General features: G+C 34.9%; 5 protein-coding genes across 6 annotated transcripts; 3 read left to right on the plus strand and 2 right to left on the minus strand.

The window, feature by feature from the left end:
* Window positions 1-583: 583 nt before the first annotated feature.
* LOC128671329 (ATP synthase subunit beta, mitochondrial) lies at window positions 584-2,316 on the plus strand. Its single transcript, XM_053747726.1, has one exon. It carries the CDS (start codon window positions 705-707, stop codon window positions 2,256-2,258), a length of 1,554 nt encoding a protein of 517 aa, XP_053603701.1. The 5' UTR covers window positions 584-704; the 3' UTR covers window positions 2,259-2,316.
* A 1,841-nt stretch (window positions 2,317-4,157) lies between these two features.
* On the minus strand, window positions 4,158-11,152 carry LOC128671311 (uncharacterized protein). Its single transcript, XM_053747676.1, has 10 exons — window positions 11,011-11,152; window positions 10,375-10,571; window positions 9,893-10,054; window positions 9,543-9,818; window positions 9,155-9,311; window positions 7,834-7,981; window positions 7,201-7,357; window positions 6,743-6,968; window positions 5,647-6,345; window positions 4,158-5,561 (listed from the first exon to the last, which is right to left on the minus strand). Exons 2-10 carry the CDS (start codon window positions 10,558-10,560, stop codon window positions 4,294-4,296), a joined length of 3,279 nt encoding a protein of 1,092 aa, XP_053603651.1. The 5' UTR covers window positions 10,561-10,571; window positions 11,011-11,152; the 3' UTR covers window positions 4,158-4,293.
* Window positions 11,153-11,382: 230 nt separating this feature from the next.
* Uba3 (Ubiquitin-like activating enzyme 3) lies at window positions 11,383-14,792 on the plus strand. Of its 2 annotated transcripts, none has more exons than XM_053747679.2 (7): window positions 11,383-11,641; window positions 11,748-12,094; window positions 12,349-12,509; window positions 12,902-13,070; window positions 13,625-13,874; window positions 14,130-14,349; window positions 14,536-14,792. In XM_053747679.2, exons 2-7 carry the CDS (start codon window positions 11,757-11,759, stop codon window positions 14,748-14,750), a joined length of 1,353 nt encoding a protein of 450 aa, XP_053603654.1. In that variant the 5' UTR covers window positions 11,383-11,641; window positions 11,748-11,756; the 3' UTR covers window positions 14,751-14,792. The 2 variants fall into 2 exon arrangements, with proteins under 2 accessions (XP_053603654.1, XP_053603652.1); XM_053747677.2 differs by having other exon boundaries at window positions 11,383-11,559; window positions 11,750-12,094.
* A 1,121-nt stretch (window positions 14,793-15,913) lies between these two features.
* On the minus strand, window positions 15,914-19,433 carry LOC128671409 (uncharacterized). Its single transcript, XM_053747857.1, has 4 exons — window positions 19,139-19,433; window positions 18,579-18,669; window positions 18,069-18,395; window positions 15,914-17,773 (listed from the first exon to the last, which is right to left on the minus strand). Exons 2-4 carry the CDS (start codon window positions 18,666-18,668, stop codon window positions 15,914-15,916), a joined length of 2,277 nt encoding a protein of 758 aa, XP_053603832.1. The 5' UTR covers window position 18,669; window positions 19,139-19,433.
* Window positions 19,434-19,563: 130 nt separating this feature from the next.
* On the plus strand, window positions 19,564-21,192 carry twr (twisted bristles roughened eye). Its single transcript, XM_053747924.2, has 4 exons — window positions 19,564-19,748; window positions 19,837-20,096; window positions 20,357-20,534; window positions 21,041-21,192. The coding sequence occupies exons 1-4, from the start codon at window positions 19,701-19,703 to the stop codon at window positions 21,089-21,091; spliced, it is 537 nt and encodes a 178-aa protein (XP_053603899.1). The 5' UTR covers window positions 19,564-19,700; the 3' UTR covers window positions 21,092-21,192.
* The last annotated feature ends 796 nt before the right edge of the window (window positions 21,193-21,988 follow it).

A 21,988-nucleotide genomic window follows, 5' to 3' on the forward strand; every position in this document is an offset into this window, starting at 1 on the left:
GTTATGTAGTACCAAAAACAAGTTTTTGAGGCACGTAAAAAAATCTTTGTACATGTACAGAGACAGGTACGAAATACCTATCTTGATACCTATAAAACACTTTTCACGCCGTTTTATTTAAATTAATTTACTGTTTGCTTAACACTTTCGCGGACGCACGACTATAATTTAATATCAGTCGTTCTTTTGTGTCTCGTCGAGCTATCGATATTAATCACAGATAAGAACATCACGTCTTATATCTGTAGTATAATTATTATTATGGTATTCTAATAAGTATGTTTCCCTTCAGAAACACATATTATTAAAATAACTACTCTTTTACTTGCACTTTTTTAGATTCATCAGGAATCCGAATTCGGAAACCTGAATGCTTTTCTTTCTTTCTAAAGTGGCCTCACTGTTGTTCGGTTTGAATAGGGCATATTACGCAAAGCTCAGCCTCAGCGCAGATGGCGCTACTGGTACACTAAGGTACACATTGCTAAACACAGGCCAAATCAGGAATCCTTATTCGGAAACCGAACATATTCGCCCGCGCTAGAATAGTACATAGTGTGCGGCTAAATACAGATCTTGTTGTCTATAGTACATTCACACATATTCCGGAAGATTTTGTGTCTATAGTAATTTTAAGATTATTACGTAATTCCGGGCGATCCTACGCCGAATTTTCATTACCTAAGCGCAATACATAACCGAAAATGTTGGGGGCAGTAAGTAGGGTTGGAAGCGGCTTCATAGCCGCAAAATCTGCAGCTGAAAAGGCACTCACAGAATGCAGCAAAGTAGCTGCTGTGACTGTCAGCACCAAACGAGATTATGCTGCCAAAGCCGCAGGAAAAAGCCAAGGTAAGGTTGTAGCGGTTATCGGAGCCGTCGTCGACGTCCAATTCGAAGACAACTTGCCGTCCATCCTAAATGCCTTGGAAGTACAGAATCGCCAGCCCAGGCTGGTTTTGGAGGTAGCGCAGCACTTGGGTGAGAATACCGTGCGCACCATTGCTATGGACGGTACCGAGGGTCTGGTCCGTGGACAGCTAGTACTCGACTCAGGCTCGCCCATTCGGATCCCTGTTGGAGTGGAGACCCTTGGCCGCATCATGAATGTCATCGGCGAGCCCATCGACGAGCGCGGCCCCATCCCAACTGACAAGACGGCCGCCATCCACGCCGAAGCGCCAGAGTTCGTGGACATGTCTGTCCAGCAAGAGATCTTGGTCACTGGAATCAAGGTTGTTGACTTGCTGGCTCCCTACGCCAAGGGAGGTAAGATTGGGTTGTTCGGCGGTGCTGGAGTCGGCAAGACTGTATTGATTATGGAGCTGATCAACAATGTCGCCAAGGCCCATGGTGGTTACTCAGTGTTTGCAGGAGTAGGAGAGCGCACACGCGAGGGCAATGACTTGTACCATGAAATGATTGAGTCTGGTGTCATCTCTCTGAAAGACAAAACCTCAAAGGTAGCTCTTGTGTATGGTCAGATGAACGAGCCCCCCGGCGCCCGTGCCCGTGTTGCATTGACTGGATTGACCGTTGCTGAATATTTCCGTGACCAGGAAGGACAAGATGTGCTGCTTTTCATTGACAACATCTTCCGTTTCACCCAGGCTGGTTCAGAGGTGTCTGCTCTGTTGGGTCGTATCCCCTCTGCTGTAGGTTACCAACCCACCCTAGCTACTGACATGGGTACCATGCAGGAGAGAATCACCACCACCAAGAAGGGCTCTATCACCTCCGTGCAGGCTATCTATGTGCCAGCTGATGACTTGACTGACCCTGCTCCTGCCACCACCTTCGCTCACTTGGATGCCACCACTGTATTGTCCCGTGCCATTGCCGAATTGGGCATCTACCCCGCAGTGGACCCTCTTGATTCCACATCTCGTATCATGGACCCCAACATCATTGGCGCCGAGCACTACAACATTGCCCGTGGCGTGCAGAAGATCCTACAGGACTACAAGTCTCTCCAGGATATCATTGCTATCCTGGGTATGGATGAGTTGTCTGAGGAAGACAAGCTGACTGTAGCTCGTGCCCGCAAGATCCAGAGGTTCCTGTCCCAGCCTTTCCAGGTGGCTGAGGTGTTCACCGGACATGCCGGCAAGCTGGTGCCCCTAGACCAGACCATCAAGGGCTTCTCTCAGATTTTGGGAGGCGAGTATGATCATCTGCCTGAGGTTGCATTCTATATGGTTGGACCTATTGAAGAAGTTGTTGCTAAGGCTGAATCCTTGGCCAAGAGCTCTTCTTAAGTGTGGATGAGATGTAATTGTATTTCTAAATAAGAATAAAATATAGTTATACCATTAAGTTGTTTTAAATATATATACATGTACTTAACCTGATAATCCTATTCCACTAATAAGTTATAATCCTATCCTAATGGTCTCAACCTGACTGGTCACCGTGAAACATCAGACCCTCCAAATAAGAAAGAAAGGAATAATTATAAAAAAAAACAACCCCTTATATATCTTTATAGCAACATCATCATCTAAAAACTTTTAGAACTGGAAAATGCGCTTGAGAATATCTAATGGGCCATAATAGGACACTTAGTGAGGTAAGAAGAATGGGCGATCATAATTATGTAATAGGCGAATAAGATCATAATAATTATTACTTCAGTGAAACAAAAGGCCACTGGTGTGGGATTTTTAGATAAGAGACACCTAAGCCAATCTATAATTGGATTCCAAGGAATAACAAAAGATTGGCAATATATGTATATATATAATAAAGTTGCCAGGATACAGAGACAACTGGAGTATAATGCAGATTAATGTACCCACAGAAGATGCTAATGACACACTTAAAGATGACTTCTACAACCAGGTATCCAAGCTATAAAAAGTACAGAATAACATGTCTGTTATGGGCGACTTTAATGGCAGGATAGGCAAACAAAGGTAAGAATGTCGTAGGTAATCCTATCCTACTAATAAGTTGACTTGGGACGAAGTCCAATAATTCTGGTCAGAATGTTTACGGTGTTCCTTCCGCTGGAAATATTAACAGTGTAATTTCGTAGCTAGTTACAAAAAGTTACGAATGTGGGAATAAAACAGTGTTTATTCGTAACTGGTGACGAAACAGTGATACCTATTTACTTTACAGTGTCATTTCATAGCTAACTAGTTATGTAAATACTAGTTACGAAAGTAAAGGGCAATAAAGTATGATATATTCAAACGTGAGGTTACTACATTTATTAATCTCGGGCCAATGTGTCTCCAAGTTTGGAATTTGTTCCACAGTCAGTATGTGGCCACGCTGATCGCTGTCGTTGGCCTCGTAATTAAATAAACGAGCTCAAGTAATGAAATAAACGAGCTCAAGTAATGAAATAAACGAGCTCAAGTAATGAAATAAACGAGCTCAAGTAATGAAATAAACGAGCTCAAGTAATGAAATAAACGAGCTCAAGTAATGAAATAAACGAGCTCAAGTAATGAAATAAACGAGCTCAAGTAATGAAATAAACGAGCTCAAGTAATGAAATAAACGAGCTCAAGTAATGAAATAAACGAGCTCAAGTAATGAAATAAACGAGCTCAAGTAATGAAATAAACGAGCTCAAGTAATGAAATAAACGAGCTCAAGTAATGAAATAAACGAGCTCAAGTAATGAAATAAACGAGCTCAAGTAATGAAATAAACGAGCTCAAGTAATGAAATAAACGAGCTCAAGTAATGAAATAAACGAGCTCAAGTAATGAAATAAACGAGCTCAAGTAATGAAATAAACGAGCTCAAGTAATGAAATAAACGAGCTCAAGTAATGAAATAAACGAGCTCAAGTAATGAAATAAACGAGCTCAAGTAATGAAATAAACGAGCTCAAGTAATGAAATAAACGAGCTCAAGTAATGAAATAAACGAGCTCAAGTAATGAAATAAACGAGCTCAAGTAATGAAATAAACGAGCTCAAGTAATGAAATAAACGAGCTCAAGTAATGAAATAAACGAGCTCAATACGATTTTGAGTAGATAGGGAGAAGTAATATAGGTACATTCATATTTTCTATATGTTTTCCTCCGTAACGGTATCACATTGCGAAACTAATTTCATTTAGGATCTGATGATCAAATCGTAGTACCAGTATCAGCACCGATGAGCGATTAGGTTCTCCTAGGAAATGAAAAAATGTTGCTTATAGAAATTCTTTATTGATTACCTAACAAAACATAACAGATAATGGAATTAAACATAAAGCAAGAGCTACTTATTTTCAAGAGCAGTGAAATAAAGGTAGATAGGCAATTCATAATAAAACAATCTGTTTCTATGTTAAACCCTCGGCATTTTCAGAACTATTTATTTCTGTTTTAATTTCGTTGTCACTATTATCTTTAATTACTTCAGGTTCATCACTAACGTCAATAGATTTTAAAGTACTTTCGGCAGTTTCACAGTCGTTTGGTTGCATATTGCTACAATTACCATCTTCTACTTCACCTGAACTCTCATTACTAACGTCGTTATTAATATCATTTTCTTCAGTTAATATAACTTTTTCATTCTCATTAGTACATGTTTCTGGCACAGGTCTTACAGATGCACAATCAACTGTAGGAACCTTTACGACCATGACTTGGTCAGATGAATTAACCTCGTTAGATAAACTACCTTTAGAAGGATCTTTCAGTTTGATAGTTTGAAACTTCAAAGGTGTTTTAGGATTTACTGCACTATCTTTACCTCTATTTATAGGTTTTATCACCAGTATTTTAGTTTTCATTCCGGCTTTTGTAAAATCTGTTATGTTCTTATTGATAAGAGGCTTAATGGCTTCTAAACTCTGCCGGCGGAATGTAATAGGAAGGACAGCTGGTATTCTTTTGTTTGATTTAACATTCTCACTTGATCCTACTGAAGTATTAACAGGTTTTGTATCAGATGGGTAACTGTTATTATCAGAAGTTACTTCTACTTTATCTAAGGAACTAACATTGTCTCCTAAAAGAGCTTTATTTTTTTGTTCTTTATGTGGACTAGCACTATCTTTCGAATCATCAGTTAAATCTTTTCTGGGTGAAACTTTGTCACCTCGTAACATTTTAGGTAAAGGTTTTGCAAATATATTTGAAAGACGAACATCCTTTTGAACTTTGGGTAAAATAAAGCTTGATTTCATAACAGCCATGGCTTTATCTGAAGCCCTTTTAGATAAAGTAGCTAAAGCGCCGCAGCAATCTCTGTTGATATTATCATAATTCTCAGCTAAACTTGGCTTTTTCTTACTTTGGGCTATTTTTGTACTGGTAATAGTTTGCGAATCTCTATATCCTTGTGCTTCCATTTTCAACAAGTTAGACAAATCATATTCAAAGTCCTCATTCTTGGGTTTAGTTTTTTTACGAATCGGTCTACGTGATGCTACACTTGAAAGCCTCTCTGCGTTGGTTTTCTTATTCATTTTATCTTCAAGTTCATCCAAGTCTGATGAATTTTCTTCAAATGGTTTGGTATTTGATGAAGAATCATTGTCTATAAGCATAGTATTTACATCCTTATCCAAGTCGCTGGTAACCTTGAAATCTTCGTCGTCATCTGAAACACAAAATATAAATGTGAGTATATATTCAAATTCAATGAATAGAGCAGTTTTTGCTAAAACAATTAGATAAATAGGTACCATTTAAGAACTCTTTTCTTTTTTTAGAATGAGTTCTGCTATGATTCATTTTGCGTTTTCTAGAACCTGATTCTATTCGTGTACTGCTGGATGAGCTATCATCTGATAGGCGACTAGAGTCACTGGAGCATCTACTAGGTCGTCGCGAATCTGGGCTCACTTCATTTGCATCATTTCCTTCTAAAGATTCCGACAATTCTAAGGCTTCCGTCCCGTCAACCGCTTTCACAGTGCTGAAGTAAAAATCAGAGTCTCCTTTCAATTTATGAACAACTTTTACGTGATCAGGCAATTTTTCAAAATCGTAGTGTTTAAAATTGCACAGTTTACACGCATATCTCATCCATTTATAATGATCGGCCATGTGGTCGTACAGTTCCTGGATGTTACTGTGTTGAATTTCACATTTTTTGCACGCAAATGTAGTCATATCTATATTGGGTAGAATTTTTTGCCTAAATGCAGTTATATTGCTTTTTTCCGCCTGATGGGAATATGGTAACTTTGAAACAAACTTCGGCACTGTCTCAGGTTTATTGTCTTCCGCCTTTTCGGGAGATTTAGAAGATTCTTTAGAGGACGGTTCATTATTCATAATGTCCATTGTTGCTTCTTCCAATTCTTCAGTTTTGTTTTCAGAAATATTTTCTTCTTTTATGGTCTTAATAGGTGAAGAGGCGGTAGGTTTGCTTTCTGAAACTAACGAAATAGTTTATATGAAATAATGAATTTAAAAAAAACATGTAAGCAGATCATGAAACAAATAATATCTACATAGAGCACAATGGTTTACTCATAGCACAGACCGTACAATAGAGAGTAATATTTGAGTAATATTGTCTAAATCCAAACTAGATCATGAGTATATTCGCGTACAAAAGAGGTCACGAAACGATCGCAGCAAATGAATTCCATATAGTATTTGCCTCCCACGGGAGAAATGTGCAAGTTTCACAAACAGCTTGCATTAAGTCATATTACCAGTTAATGCAACGTAAATTGTTTTACCTCGGTATCAGTGAACGCGTGCAAAACGGTGCGGCTGACAAGTGACCATGTTTCATGCTAGAAATAAGTAATGTATATATTGTCTCACCAGCTTCGGCGGTCCTCAGTCCAGCGATGACAGCCGACGGCCCCTTGTGGTAGTCCTTGCGGATCTGTATCTCGATCCTCTTGGTGTCGGAGCGGCGCGCGCGCACGGCGCGGCGCGGCTGGCACGTGTGCGCGTGCGCGGCGAGCGCGGCGCGCCGCTCGAAGCTGCGTCCGCAACCGAAGCAGCGCGGCGTCTCGCCCTCGCCTTCCACGTTGTCCATCCACGCCTGATGGTGGAACATATACCTCGATACTTTAAGTTGGCACACGATCATGACGTGTTCTTCTATTAAAATATTATAGTTTAAAAATTTTACCTAGACTTTTTAAAGGAATTACATTATTTGATTAATAGATATATAGTAAAGTTTTCAATTTTACATCCATTGGTGGAGAGTTTGATTGGTGTAGCAATTACTTTTTATAAAATTACAGAATTTACTAAACACAATTACTTACCTGATTCTCTTGGTCTAGGCGTTCTTCTTCAGTGATTTTCTGCGCAACGGGGGGCTTCATATTTTTACGCTTTTCATAATACGCTGGCGGATTGTTCATTTTAAAAGCTTTTGCTTGTATAGATTCCCTTAATTTCCTGATCTGCGCAGCAGTTTTTCTGCAAAAAATAATTTTGTTATTTTTCTTATAAATTACATTATAGATGTACTATGTACGTATTGATAAAGTATACTTATATAGGAAGGGGGTATCGATCGAAACGGATACTGCATACTGTGCCGACCACAGGTGTCGACTCTGCATAAGAAAGAGACTACTCTGATGAGAAAAAGAGAAATGAATAAATTGTTGTGGATCCAAGAGAAAAAAATATCCTGTTCTTCTCTCTGTCATCTTCTCGTTTTCCTGTGTAATTCCTTCGTTATTGAGGGGTTCGTGGGGTTCGCGAAATATGCTGTGAGAAATATTATTTATTCACCAAAATCTTCCTTAGGAATAACACTATCTATTGTTGGTGAAAATCGTATAAAAATCCATCAGGAAGTTTTGAGTTTATCGCATTCATACAGACAAACAGACACGACAGGGGCACTTCTTTTTATAATATGTAAGGTTTATATATGTTATGTATACCTGTGAACCTTGAAGAGGTGACGGTAAACGCTCCAAGACGTAGAGAATATCTCCAGGCAGTCAGGGCACGGGTATACCAGCCGACTCTCCAAGTGTTTGTATTTCATGTGGAATTTCAACGTTTTTATAGTAGAAAACTGTTGGTCACCTGAAAATTAAAATAGCATATTTACTATATATTGAATACCAAAGTACATTCGATGAGGATACGTGACAATGGCGTGACAAGTATCAAGTATTATTATCCTGTAAGAATTCAATAAAGAAATTTTATTTATTTATTATTTAAGTAAGGATACCGATGACCGTGCGATGTGGAGGAGTGAAAGTAGGAAGCGGCTTCTGGGTTCCGGCGTTTATTGGTGGCCGGTAACCGGGTAAAGAGAACGAGAGAGAAGAAAGCGGAAATGTTTGTCGCCAGTAATATGTGTGGTTGTGTGGTGCCAGAGGGGCCGTAGATAAAGGGGCTAGATCATGATAAACATGGCGTTATGACAGCGGCGTTTTCCTGCAAAGGTCGTAATAGGATAAGATTTATGGCGGTAAATGGTACATTTATAGGATAAGTAACAGAGTAGTTTAGAAATCCTTTAAAATCTATAGGTGCCTATCTAAATTTACATAAGTATGCGCTTATCTTCTTATACCTAGATATGCGCGCCAATGGCGCAACGCAAACTCAAACATCTCCGACGATTATGATGACAATAATAAAGTTTACACTAGGTGAGGGCAAACAGAACACATTAGTAAATTTATTGTTTGCTTACTGCGCCAAGATGATCTTTCCCGTGGGAATTTCGGGATGAAAATAACCCTTAATATGTACTATTCCAGAGCAGTTTACTAAATTACCTACGTCGAATTCAGTTTTGTAGATTTAGTGTGATACGCGATACGCATTTAGATTCAAACATTACATTGAATGATATTGAATTAAGCATGAGTTAAGTTATAAATTCCGATTTTAATTTTGTACCACATTGGGGTCCAGTAACGGTTTTTGCAATAGAAGCACTCTGAATCCTGTCCTACTGTAGGGCGAACGGATGTTGTTTCAAGCAAAATATCCGCAAACCTGAGAGCCCTTTATGTATTCAGCGCCCTGGGCTGTTCCCTAACGTGCCCACCTCTCGTGCTTGTGCCGTTACTGCCGGGTTTAGGTGGGATCCATTAGTTATTTCAACTTAGGCAGGTATGTTTAAATGGTTTACGCCCAATTTGTGTCTAAAATGCACGGCGTAAATCCATATCTAGTCTCAATAACATATGAGACATATTATGAGAGAGTGCACCCAATAAGGAGGTATCTTATACTTACAAATTTTGCACTTCAAATTGCCACCATCCTCATTTTCCTCGTCGTCGCTTATTTGTATGACATTTTCCAAATCAGGAGTTGAACTTTGTGTTTTGAACTTTCCATCGCTCATAAGGATAGCTTTATCCCTAGACAGGATATTATCTAATTCAGTGACCTGCAACATTTTAAAAATAACTAGAATTAAATACAGATCACAATTGCAAGATTAAATACCTAATAATATCCTAATAAATTTTGTTTAAATGAGTTAAAATAAAACAATATCTCTCCATTCATGGGTCTGCTTAAAGAAATTTCATTTGAAATAAGCAGCACCTTTGTACATAGTTTCCTATTTACTGTTTTTCCCTTATATCTCTGAGTACATAAACTGTTAAATAAATACCTGAGCTCTCATATTATCCTGTTTCTGTTCAGAAAATTCAAGATTTTGAAACACAGCAACTGAGCTACTTGGAATCTTTTGCAACACCACATGATGTTCTTCGGAGTTCTTTTCACCCTTATATTGAGCTATTTTTTCTATGATTGTAGTCAAGTCCTTTGTCAATGGTATCCTGTCATTGATTTCATCAACATCCATAATTTCTGCAACATTTTTCTCTTTCAAAGATTCTTGGTAACCTTCTTCTAAACGCTTTATTCTTAATATTTCCTTGGCCTGAAAAATAATGAAATAAATCTAAGACCTTTTTTATTTATTAAAGAAAACTGAGTATTTGCTTGTATACTTACAGTAGAATTAGGTTTCACAAAGTGACCATGAGAAGATGAATTAAATGTTTCCTTACAATATACTCTTTTATGTGAAATGAAATTGGCCAAACTTCTAAATATATTGCGGCACACTTTACACTCATATAATACATCACATTCATTTGATAGAAGACCTTTTAGCTGAAAACAAAAATATTGTTTTTCACATTATTTTATTATACATATAGGTACTATAATAAAGGTACTTACTTACATTTTGTTAGTTAAAATTAATTGGAATTTTTTATATTATTTTATTTTATCTAATAAAAAAAACAATTTAAATATGCAATTGATATTATTTTAAGTGCCATTTAATTTAATGTAAATATGAAAAACAACAGAGGTAAGGCGTCACTAGGAATTAATTACTTACTGAAAAAAAATTAAAACCTTATGTAACAAAAAAATACAATACCGTCAATATATTTATAAATAGAAATAAGAAAATATAAACTTACTTCCTCAGTTGCCCAATCAAATATTTTTCTTGCTTGTGCAAATCCTGTAACACTAGTACGTATAGGTTTTCTTAGCACAGAAAAGTCAAGTTCTTCATTGTCTTCATTTGAATGATGCATGGATTTATTAGATTTATTCTTGTCATCTTTGCCTTTTTGCTTCGTGTTAATCTTATTTCCAGCCATATTGATGTTTACTACACAATAAAATATCACAATTAATCATATTATTGTCATTTCCGTTTATTTCATTCTAATTTAAAACCTAAAATCAATCAAGGTTACCTAAACATCGAATTACCAGATTGCTTCCATTCTGAATAAAGCTGACCACACGAAACTAAAATGACAATTGGCCTATAGAAATGTTTCATAACTTTGAGATTACTGGTTCATTTTACTTTACCATTAAAATAAATAAGCATTTTATTCTTATGAACTTTTGATCTAAATGCCACTCGAATGATTTATTTTTGAATCGAGCATGGGCCTAGCACGAGCTATACCTACCAAACTGAGCACAGTCTCTCCCTCAAATTATATCTAAAATGTTATCTCTAACTTAGTGTAAGCATTGAATAAATACATTTCAGTATCTGTAGAAATCGATGCAATTATAGTATTGTGTCCACTTACCTGGTAATAGTCACAACCGCTAACTTGAAAATCCTGGTTTCCCGATGTATGCACATCCATCACGCCTCCATTTTCAACAAATGAATATCAACTATAGAACGTACAACCAGTGTTGTCGTAAATTTTTACGATAGGTTCGAAACTATCGAGTTCGGAGGTAGAACAAATTCCACCAAATTTGTTTAATAAATAAAATTTACATTTTAATGTGAAATATTATGTAGAAAATGTTTTATTATGTCATTATGTGTTCATTTTAAAAATATATTTTATATTTAATAAATTGACGTTTTGTTTCTCCTTTGCTATTGTTGGCAAATAAACACAAAATAGTCTTTGCTTGAATTGATTTGACATTTGTCATGACATCTTAATGAAGTTTGATGTTTGATTGAATTGAATGATTGAAATTGCTGTAATTTTGCATTGCATGCATCCATCGAAGCCATCATTATAAGTTTAGATTTTATGAATTTTGATTTTCAATTATTTAAAAATATAGATAGGGCCTAGTGATCATAATAAGCGGAGCTAATAATTGATGTGAAGGTTTGAATAATTTTACTTATTCAAAAAGTTACAACTTCTGCTAGAACAGCAACATCCCCGGTCTCGATATCGTGTTTTTAATAGCTACAGTACAATTCCTTGTAATTCCTATTTTAGAAAAATAATGACTGTAGGATCACAAAGACTACCAATAGTAAATTTTTGCTCAATTTAACCTTTACCTTTTCAGATTCATTATGGCTTCCGGTGAGATTCAGACTTCAGATTACCAGCAAAGAAGGTGGCAAAATATAAGAAAACTGTTAGAAAGATCTGGTCCATTTTGTCACCCTGATTTTGAACCTTCTGCAGAAATACTGGACTTTCTCATGAATTCCTGTAAGGTATTGGTTGTTGGTGCTGGTGGTCTGGGCTGTGAGCTGCTCAAAGATCTGGCTTTGATGGGCTTCAAAAAGATACATGTTGTTGACATGGATACAATAGAGCTATCTAATTTGAATAGACAGTTTCTATTTAGAAAGAGTGACATTGGCCTCTCTAAAGCCAAGTGTGCTGTGGAATTTGTCAATAAAAGGTCTGTAACTTAACTTTTCTGTAATTAATATCAAGGAACAATTTCATGTCTCTGTCTTCCTAAACAAAGTTATGAATTATTTTGTAAAACACACCACAAATCAAACATAGATCTATTAAATTTTCAAACTTTTCTAGTTAGAGTTGCTAACTTTCCTAACTGAAAATCATGAGCTTTCAAGCACCTTCACTGAAAACTCAAATTTTTCTCTATACACTAAACTGTAAATTTAGTCATCTTATCCTGAATTTTAGGATACCAGGGTGTGAAGCAGTGGCTCACCATTGTCCTATTCAGGACTTAGATGAAGGTTTTTATCGGCAGTTTCACATAGTTGTGTGTGGACTGGACTCCATTGTTGCCAGGAGGTGGCTGAACGGAATGCTGATGTCATTGCTGCAGTACAATGATGATAGTAAGATTTAAAAAATCACTAAATTTTTATTAATTAATTTTTATTATCACATCTCAAGCATTCTGAAACAACTGTAATATTTAACTGTGTTTCATATGTTGATTGATTAGAAAAAACTTATGAATTCTAATTAATACTAGCATTTTGGAATAAGCTAATGCTTGGTCTAGTCAATGCAATAAGAAATAGATACTGAATTCATTACATAACAAGAGTGAAATTGACATGATAATGTCACTCGTGCAAGATGTTCTTTATTGTACATCAGTATACTCATCATAGAAAAGCAAAACCTTAATGGTGATTCACAATTTTATTTCCATGTTTAGGCAAACTCAATATGTGTGATTTGCCCTTAAATATTTATTTATATATCAATCTATCTTTTACAGGATCATTGGATCAGAGCAGTGTGATACCACTAGTAGACGGAGGCACAGAAGGCTTCAAAGGCAATGCCAGAGTGATCCTACCAGGAATGAGTGCCTGCATCGAGTGTACTCTGGACCTTTATCCTCCTCAGAAAACATTTCCTTTGTGTACTATTGCTAATACTCCAAGGTGAAACATAATTTAGATTCATATACTATGACGATGAATTAAACCACTGTGGAGTAGTTGTCACTATGCCTGTCTGATCCCCAGTAGGGATTAATATTAGCACTTTTGTGATCTCAGATATTTGTTTGTGGTATCAGGTGTGGTGTGCATTGGACCCGTAATACAAGCATGTGAAAATTTGTAAGGATATTTGTCTTGTAAATAATATGATTGGTTGTGTGTTGATGTACCTGCCCTGCAACAGAACATGAATAACTCTGTCTTTAAAATTCACCTGTCTGTCTTTGTAAGCAGGAGGAGAAAGAAAGTATGTACACACTATCCTTCTCAATCATTTAATTATTTCATATTATAATTTTTCTATTTAAAAAAAATATATAATAATTACTTTGCTTACTAAGCAAAGTAATTATTATGTATTTTTTTTTATTAGTTGTATGTATGTAACTAGTTAATAAAATGATGTCTTTAATTTGATTTGCATTTGAACACATCATTTTATAACTATAAATTGTGATATTTCTTTTTTATTGAACATACATTAAATCTTTCAGGTTACCAGAGCATTGCATAGAATATGTGAAGGTGATTCAGTGGGCCAAAGAGAATCCATGGGGTGACACAACGGCTCTAGACGGCGACGATCCTCAACACGTTGCTTGGGTTTTAGAGAAAGCTCAGGAGAGAGCCCTAAAGCATGGCATTCCGAATGTGACATATAGACTGACACAAGGCGTCTTGAAGAATATCATCCCGGCTGTTGCTAGTACTAATGCTGCTATTGCTGCTGCCTGTGCCACAGAGGTTTTTACACTTCTTATATTTGTACTTGTTTTTATTATAGTGTAGATGGTCTGCCACTCATAATGTGTTTTAAATAAAAATCAAGATTGATTCTATTTTAATTATAAAGATATTTTTTAAGAATGTACATTGCATCATTTATTAAAAGGCTTAATGCTCGGCATTTGCTCGCGAGCAGGATCTGCTTGATAGCTATATAAGAAAAAAAATGATGTTATATGTTTTCATTTCTAATGGTTGTTATTGCTTGGTCAGGTTTTTAAGTTGGCTTCCTCATGCTGCACAAATATGAACAACTACATGGTAATGAACATGGCTGATGGAGTGTACACATACACATTTGCCGCAGAAAAACGTCCCGACTGCGTGGCCTGCAGTAATACTACCAGGATCATGGAGATACAATCTGATGCTACTCTGCAAATGATTTATGATAAACTGTGCGAAGATTCGGGATACTTGATGAGAAGTCCAGGTACAAATAAAGTTTTTTTAAATCATAGACAGCAAAGTAAAAAAAGGAATAGAAGATTACAATGGTCGACTCAATGAATAAGAAGAAAAGAAAAATATCAAGCTGCTTTGAGACAATGAATTTAGGTTTTGTTTATTTTTTATTGCAACCATGATAATGATGCTAATCAAACTTGTTTTATTACAGGTATAACTACAGTAATAAATGGACGTAATAAGACCCTGTATATGTCCTCAATAACAAGTATCGAAGAGAGAACTCGAGATAATCTGAAGAAGAAAATCACAGAATTAGGTTTATATAATGGTGCAGATATCTTGGTAGCAGACGTAACTACTCCCAATACCGTAACAATAAAATTGAAGTTTTTTGAAAATATTGATATGGATATGTCCCGATAGATTGTCTTGGAAATTAAGCAGTATATTATTTCTTATTATGTACATTGAGTTTTATTACACTGTTTTTAACCTTCTGTTATATAACTTATTTCTTCTATCTATTTCAAAAATCCAGAGTTAATTGAAGGAAACTGCATTATTCAGGACATTCTTTATAGCAAACAGTACAACATATGTACAGGAATTTTATGAATATATCGCACCTTTAATAAAAAAAAGAAATAACTCAAAATTTCACTTTTGTGGGAAAATACGTTCAAAGTTGAACACATTTGACGAACTGACTTCAAAATTCAATTTAAAAAAAACTAAATGAGATAATTTGATTTCAAAAATAGGAATGGATACTACCACTATAAACTTAATAAATTATTGTGTAAATAATCATTAGTTAATAAAGGAAAATATTGTTTTATATTATTTTGTAAATAGTTCGAACTTATTTCGCTTTATGATAAATTATGTATTCGGATGAAGTGGTGTAACTCAACATGATACGGTTTTATTTTCAAATAATTGATATATATAGTTAACCTTTCATTTTTAGACTGTTTTTTTATTACAGTTAAATATATTCAACCAAACTATTTTAAAATATTTCAATTTAGTAGTAAAATTCTAAAGAAATTACTTAAATGTTGGAAATAATAATTAATACAATTTTAATATTTATCTTTATTATCAGTCTCAAAAGTAATGGTGAGATCAGCATAAATGACTTCTTAATTAACAAAGTAGGTAGGTTAGGTACATAATATTTAAAAAAGAAATCAACAAAACGATAAACTTAATGTTTACATACTCTTTACAAAAAGTATTTAAAGTATTGTATATACCAATAAAATCAACTTCAATAACATCAACATTCTGTTTTATAATCCACTGTCTTGCTCATATTCGGCACAATACTCTGAAAAAACTAGAAAATGGCACAATTCGAATTATAGAATTAGGTATAAAATATAAAAAAATAAAATCAACATAACTGTATACTCATAACAAAAAGTATTGACTTCTTAAAGTAGTGTATAAAAATAAAAAAACAACTTATAACATCACAATGCGATACATAAAGTTACATAATTCACAATTTGGCTCATATTCGGCACACAATTTAATAAAAGGACTAAAAATGCACAATTTAAATTATAGAGTTATAAAAATCAGCATAATACGACGGAATCAAGTGTCACTTCTGTTGTAGGTATCATTTTCTTTCTTTTATTTCTTACATCTACTTCTTTGTAACAATCTTCTTTGTATGATGTTTTATAAAAAATAATAGTAGGGTTCTCTTTGGTCATACTTAAAACTTTTATCTCATTCCAATTAACTGTTTGCCCATCTGTATTTGTAGTAAAATTATAACCCCAATCTTCTTGTAACGCTTTTAAATCATAAAATTCTTTAAAATTTAATTCGTGTACATTTAAAGCCTGTTTACTCTTTTTGGCATTCTTTATTAAAGCTATATATTGATCGGGCGTGTATATTGGGCCCGACTTTAAGTTTCTTTTTACTTCCTTTTCAATCAGACTGTGTACACTATCGGCTTCATTTTGCGTGTGTCCCCTAATCAAAAACTTATGTGTAATACTTTTAATCTTCAATGTGTGAACAGCAAATAGATACAGGGAAGTTATGTATTTATTCTTATTTTGGCTAAACGTGTTGTCGGAGTAGAATACAATTTCCTTTTCGTTCTCATCTTGGTCACTTATAGCTTTTAAGTAATTCCAAATACATGTGCCAATTTCTACAGCGCCACGTTTTGCATCACACTCTGTCCAAAAATAACAATGTACATTTTCATAAGCTACTTTAGAATCCTTATTTGTCAATTCTGTTACAGTAAGATTATAGCAATTTAACTTTGACTTATAATAGAATGCTGAACTATCACCCCTTGGACACTGCAGAACAGCTTCTAAATCATAGACAACTACTTTAAAATTATCATTTACTTTTTTTCGATCGTTAAGCTTTTCAATCCTACTAATATTCTTTTCTTCTAAATGTGTCATATAGTCTTTTTCTAGGGGGATTTTCTGATCAGCATTTGAATTGTGGTAAGAGGTACATAGATCACATTGGTCCTTTTTTGGTTGGAAAAATCCGAGATTAAATTCTGTGGTAAAGATTTTATAATATGTTATGTATGTTCCGGCTTCTTTATTTATCTCTTCTTGTTGTAATTTAAAATCATTATACAAATCTTTAATAGTTTTACTGCTCTCTATGTATTCTCTTGTGGTGTTTGACCTTAAATAATGCGATTCTATCTTAGGAATAGAATTAATGTGTTTTTTTATGTCAATTCTAATTTGGGGATCTATTTTTCTATGATTATTATGTTTTCCTCTTAGATCTTCTAGTTCAAAACCATGATCGTTGACTTTAGTCTGTATGGTAAATATCATACGATCTGATATATCCAAAGTTGACTTGAAAAAGGTTTTACATACTCTAATGTTAATATTGTCAACGATAAAATAAAAACTTTTGTTGTTGCGCCTAGGCTGCGCAGCGTTTGAATATTTGTATTTAGGCTCAATTTCTTTCATACATGAACGAATGTAAGCCCTTTGCCTCAACAAGTCTCCTAAATCCCAGAAATTTCGAAATATGTTATACCTACTGTCTATGCTGATTTTTTCAGTACATTTTAGCCTGCATTTTTCTGTGCAAGGTTCTTTGAGACTTCGGGCTGGAATCTGTTTCTTCGACTTTGACGAGGAAACATAAGATTTTCCCATATTGCGCATGCATTTAATTTGGTTCTGCTTCCATTTCGAGGGATTTTTTGTACGTTTGCGCCCCCTTTTTCGAGGAGAAGTTACAGCCATTTCGGACATTGATGAACTGGAAGAGCTTGATCCAATAAATAAGTAGTTTTTCCTTCGTTTGGGCCCAGTGTTTATGAAAGTTGGATCTGTATCACTCAGATCAACGTCACTTTCATCGGCATGCAAAGGAGATATCTGATAATTTCGTGTCTCTTGTCTTCTTAGATTGCTTTTCTTCTGTAATATGAAATAAAAAACTAATGAAATTATTCATGGAATTAAATAATAATCTATACATAATTTAGTTAAACTGTAACTAGGTTATGCTAACACATTGGAGATAATAGATTATTTTTGTCTGTGCGACAAGCTCAAAAACTGCTGAGCGGATTTTCATGCGGGCAAAGCCATTTGCAATAGCTAGTAAATAATAGAATCCTTACTAATATTATAAATATGAAGGTAAGTTTGTTTATTTATTTCTTTGTTACCTCTTCACGCTCAAATCGCTGAAATTAAATGTATGACTTGCCTGCCTATTCTTGTTCAGTAGCTCTGGGGGAGTATTTTCGATAACGTCATTTTCTTCATCTGTACATGAAACATGAGGCAAGGGGTTTGTTTCATGCAAGCTTTTGGTCTCTGAATTCGAACCAGAACTGGACGAAGACGAGTCAGATGATGAGCTGCTGGAGCTGGATGAAGATGAAGGCAAAGTAACTCCCAGAATGTTTGTGGCCACTATTTTACTAGGAGAGTTCATATCACGTGTCGTATTTTCGTTATCGCTCATAGTCATATCACTATCATAACAGGGCACCAGACTATTAAAACTTTGGTTATTGATGTATTGGGGTTTCTAAAAAATAATTAAAATCATTAATTGAATCCAAGTACTAACATTAAAAAGAAGTTCATGTTTACCAGGATTAATTAACTATAGTTATGAATTTGTTAATATATAAATATTTAAAAAGCGGAGTTAATATTAAATGTATTGCAGAAATGATAATGGCTACTCTAATAGCTGTGGAAAACTTACTTCATTGACAGCTACTTTATTGTTGTCATCGGATGATAAATTATTTTCAACTAAGCCTAATATTTTACGTGCCCTAGAAGAAGACGCCATGCTAAATAGATAAAAAAAAACAATCAGTACAATAAATTTGTCCAAGTACAATACAGTACTTAGAGTGCATACGATTTAGGTTAGGTACCTAATCGTATGCACTGTAACCTACTATAATATTTCATCATTGTACTATAATATTTCATTGAATAATGATTTAACTCAAATAAATACAAATCATACGCAATTCATTTTGTATTAAAAAGTATTAAACTTAAATGCTAAATTTTTTAAGTTGAAATGTAGTACAATAGCGATACAATACTTATTTCAGCTCTGTACCTCGAAGTAAATTTAAAAACAAAACAGCATTATCTCGGAATGATGTTCAATAAACATATTAATAATTTCCATAAAACTGAATCAAGTCTCAAATATTACAAAACAAATCACCAGAAATTTGCTAATATAGTGGAATAACTCTGAGAAGAAGCATTTTTAAAATATTTATAAGTTAAAAGATTACTAACCTGTATGTAATACACCGGCTTATTTAGCTTTGTGTCACTTTAAAAAAAAATAAAAACAGTCCAGCCTTCGACAAAGCCAGCGCATGACTGATTCTAGCGCTTTACCGGAATCAACATGATCGCGCGGTTTTGTAAGAAAGAGACGACAGTTCATCTATTTCATTCAATTTTGGAATATTACAACGGCTGTTGGGGTGAACGTATTGTCCTCACCAAGTTATTCCGTTTTTTGATAAAAAGTCAAAATTTGTGAATTTTGAGTTATTTCTTTTTTTTATTAAAGGTGCGATATATTAAGGTACATATTACAAAACGTGGATTTTAAACTCGAACATATAAAAACGTTAAAACACAACTTTCTTTGTGTAAACTTAAAAAAAAAAAAGATTTGTTGTCTGTGGACTTTTGACAGAAAATTTGACATTTCTGACGTGGTCCAGTTTGTCTTCTTGTCATCGACCCCGAATTTGTCGATATTACGGAAAAGAAGCGGAAAGTTATATAAAATAAGCAAGAGAATTCATTTATTATAAAAGCTGGACACAAATTTAATCAAACCAAAATGTTGGACAGTCTATTTGACGATGTGAAGCGAATGAATAAACGACAGGTATTTTATGTTTCAGTGAGAAGTTTAAGATGACGTTAGCAATGTCTGCCCGGTTGTTTTTCTTTTTAATTTTTGCCTATTTTTTCAGTTTATCTACCAAGTTTTAAGTTTTGGTATGATAGTGTCGTCCGCTTTGATGATATGGAAAGGCCTGATGGTAGTAACTGGCAGCGAAAGTCCAATTGTGGTTGTGTTGTCGGGCAGTATGGAGCCCGCCTTTCACAGGGGTGATCTGCTGTTTTTGACGAACTACCCGGAGGAGCCAGTGCGTGTGGGTGAAATTGTCGTCTTTAAAGTGGAGGGTCGTGATATTCCCATTGTTCACAGGGTTCTAAAGCTTCATGAAAAGTGAGTATATTCCTATTTATTCCGATTTGAAGTAGGGGATGATCTTTAAAGAATAATTTGGGCAACAGCCTAATAGTTTATAATGTTATGTATACAAAAACAGAGTATCAACAAATGTTGATACTTTGTTTTTGTTTTGTTATTTTTATCTATACATGTATTTAAAAGGCTATATAAAATAGGGCTTTATTGTGGAAATTAATTTAAAAACATTGCAGATGATTGATTGACAAACTATACTATTAACTTGTACTTTTCAGGAACAATGGAACAGTCAAATTTCTTACCAAAGGTGATAACAATAGTGTAGACGACCGAGGCCTTTATGCTCAGGGCCAATTATGGTTAACAAAAAAAGATGTGGTGGGACGTGCTAGAGGATTCTTACCCTACGTTGGAATGGTCACAATTTACATGAATGAATATCCTAAGTTTAAAGTGAGTGAATTACAATTTGAATATACATTAGTACATTAGTATATTTAGAAATGGCTAATTGTCAGTGGTACTTAGGGTTCCATTTTATGTCATTTTGCTATGATGAACTGTAAAATGAGCAACATTTTATCACTTTATTGACATCCAATTGTCTTCTGTCTTCTCTCTTCCTAATCTTTGTTTTACCTACTGCACTATCAATGGATGAATAGGATAGCTAAGCTCATCATGAGTCACTATGTATGAGTGTGAATAGGTGGGTTTTAACTACAACAAATAAAGCAGTACTAAGGCTACCACAAAAATTCTCAAACAAAAAATGTGGAGGAGGCCAGTTCCTAGGGCCACCAGTAAGTGGATGGGTATGATGACCTAGTGGTCAGCCATCTCGGAGGTTGTCAAAATACTAGCAGCTCAAGCTGTAATGGTTTTTTGAAGCTTGAATTTTTTTTATTAATTCTTATCCTACTATTTTAAACTGAAAAAAAATAATGTTTTTGTTACAGTTTGCAGTGTTAGCATGTCTAGCAATTTACGTATTAGTGCACAGGGAGTGAGGACTTAAACTGATCTGAAGGTTGTCGTGATGGTCTGAAGGAGAGTACATTGGCTCTGTGGATGTTATTTATCTTTATGATTAAATGAAGGTCTCTCTAGACTTATTGTGATATTTTTTTTTGTGATAGCAAATATCTCTTTAGGGCTCTTACTACAATACTTGAGGCTGAAAGGATTTTGTGCAACTAGAAGTGAAGGACGGAAAAGTTGTAGCTGGCCACTTTTAAAGTTCTTACTATTCCTCGTTACATTCAGGGCTGTGATGACGCAAAGCCATCAGTGTAAAAATGAAACCTTAACATTTTTAAGACCTTTATGATCTCCACTGTCATTGCTATTTAATTGTTGCATATCAGCCAAGGCTATATGGAGTACTATATTATTGTAGGGTGGAACCACAAAATATGTTTTCGAATATCCGATCTTTATTCATGAGGCACTAGAAGCTAGAATCTAAATCTACTATCCAGGCTTCTCGGCCTCAGGTCTGTCTGTATCATTGGTAAAAAATCTGCAAAAACAAAAATTATTTATTGTTAAAAGATAAACATAAACCCACTGTTTCACCGTCTACGGGCATGCAAATTTAATTACATCAAATACAACTTAGATAATTATGTAGGTACCCATTTTTGTTTATTGATCATGAACAACGAAATATAGTTTGTTACTGCTACACAATACCCTTAGACTACCGAACACCTACATGGGTAGTTGCAGGGCAATAACCATAAATGATATGCAATGCAATCCCGTCTATAAGTAAGTACACTATCGGTAAACTGACAGACGTCGAAGCGAATGCACGAATATCGCGTAGTTCGTATGAGAGCTATTTACGAATACCGCAATAAAAAACCAGAATGCCAAATCTGCCAAAGTTTGGCGAACTGAAT

Source organism: Plodia interpunctella, chromosome 7 (genome assembly GCF_027563975.2).
Source record: "Plodia interpunctella isolate USDA-ARS_2022_Savannah chromosome 7, ilPloInte3.2, whole genome shotgun sequence".
In the NCBI taxonomy this organism is placed as follows: domain Eukaryota; kingdom Metazoa; phylum Arthropoda; class Insecta; order Lepidoptera; family Pyralidae; genus Plodia; species Plodia interpunctella.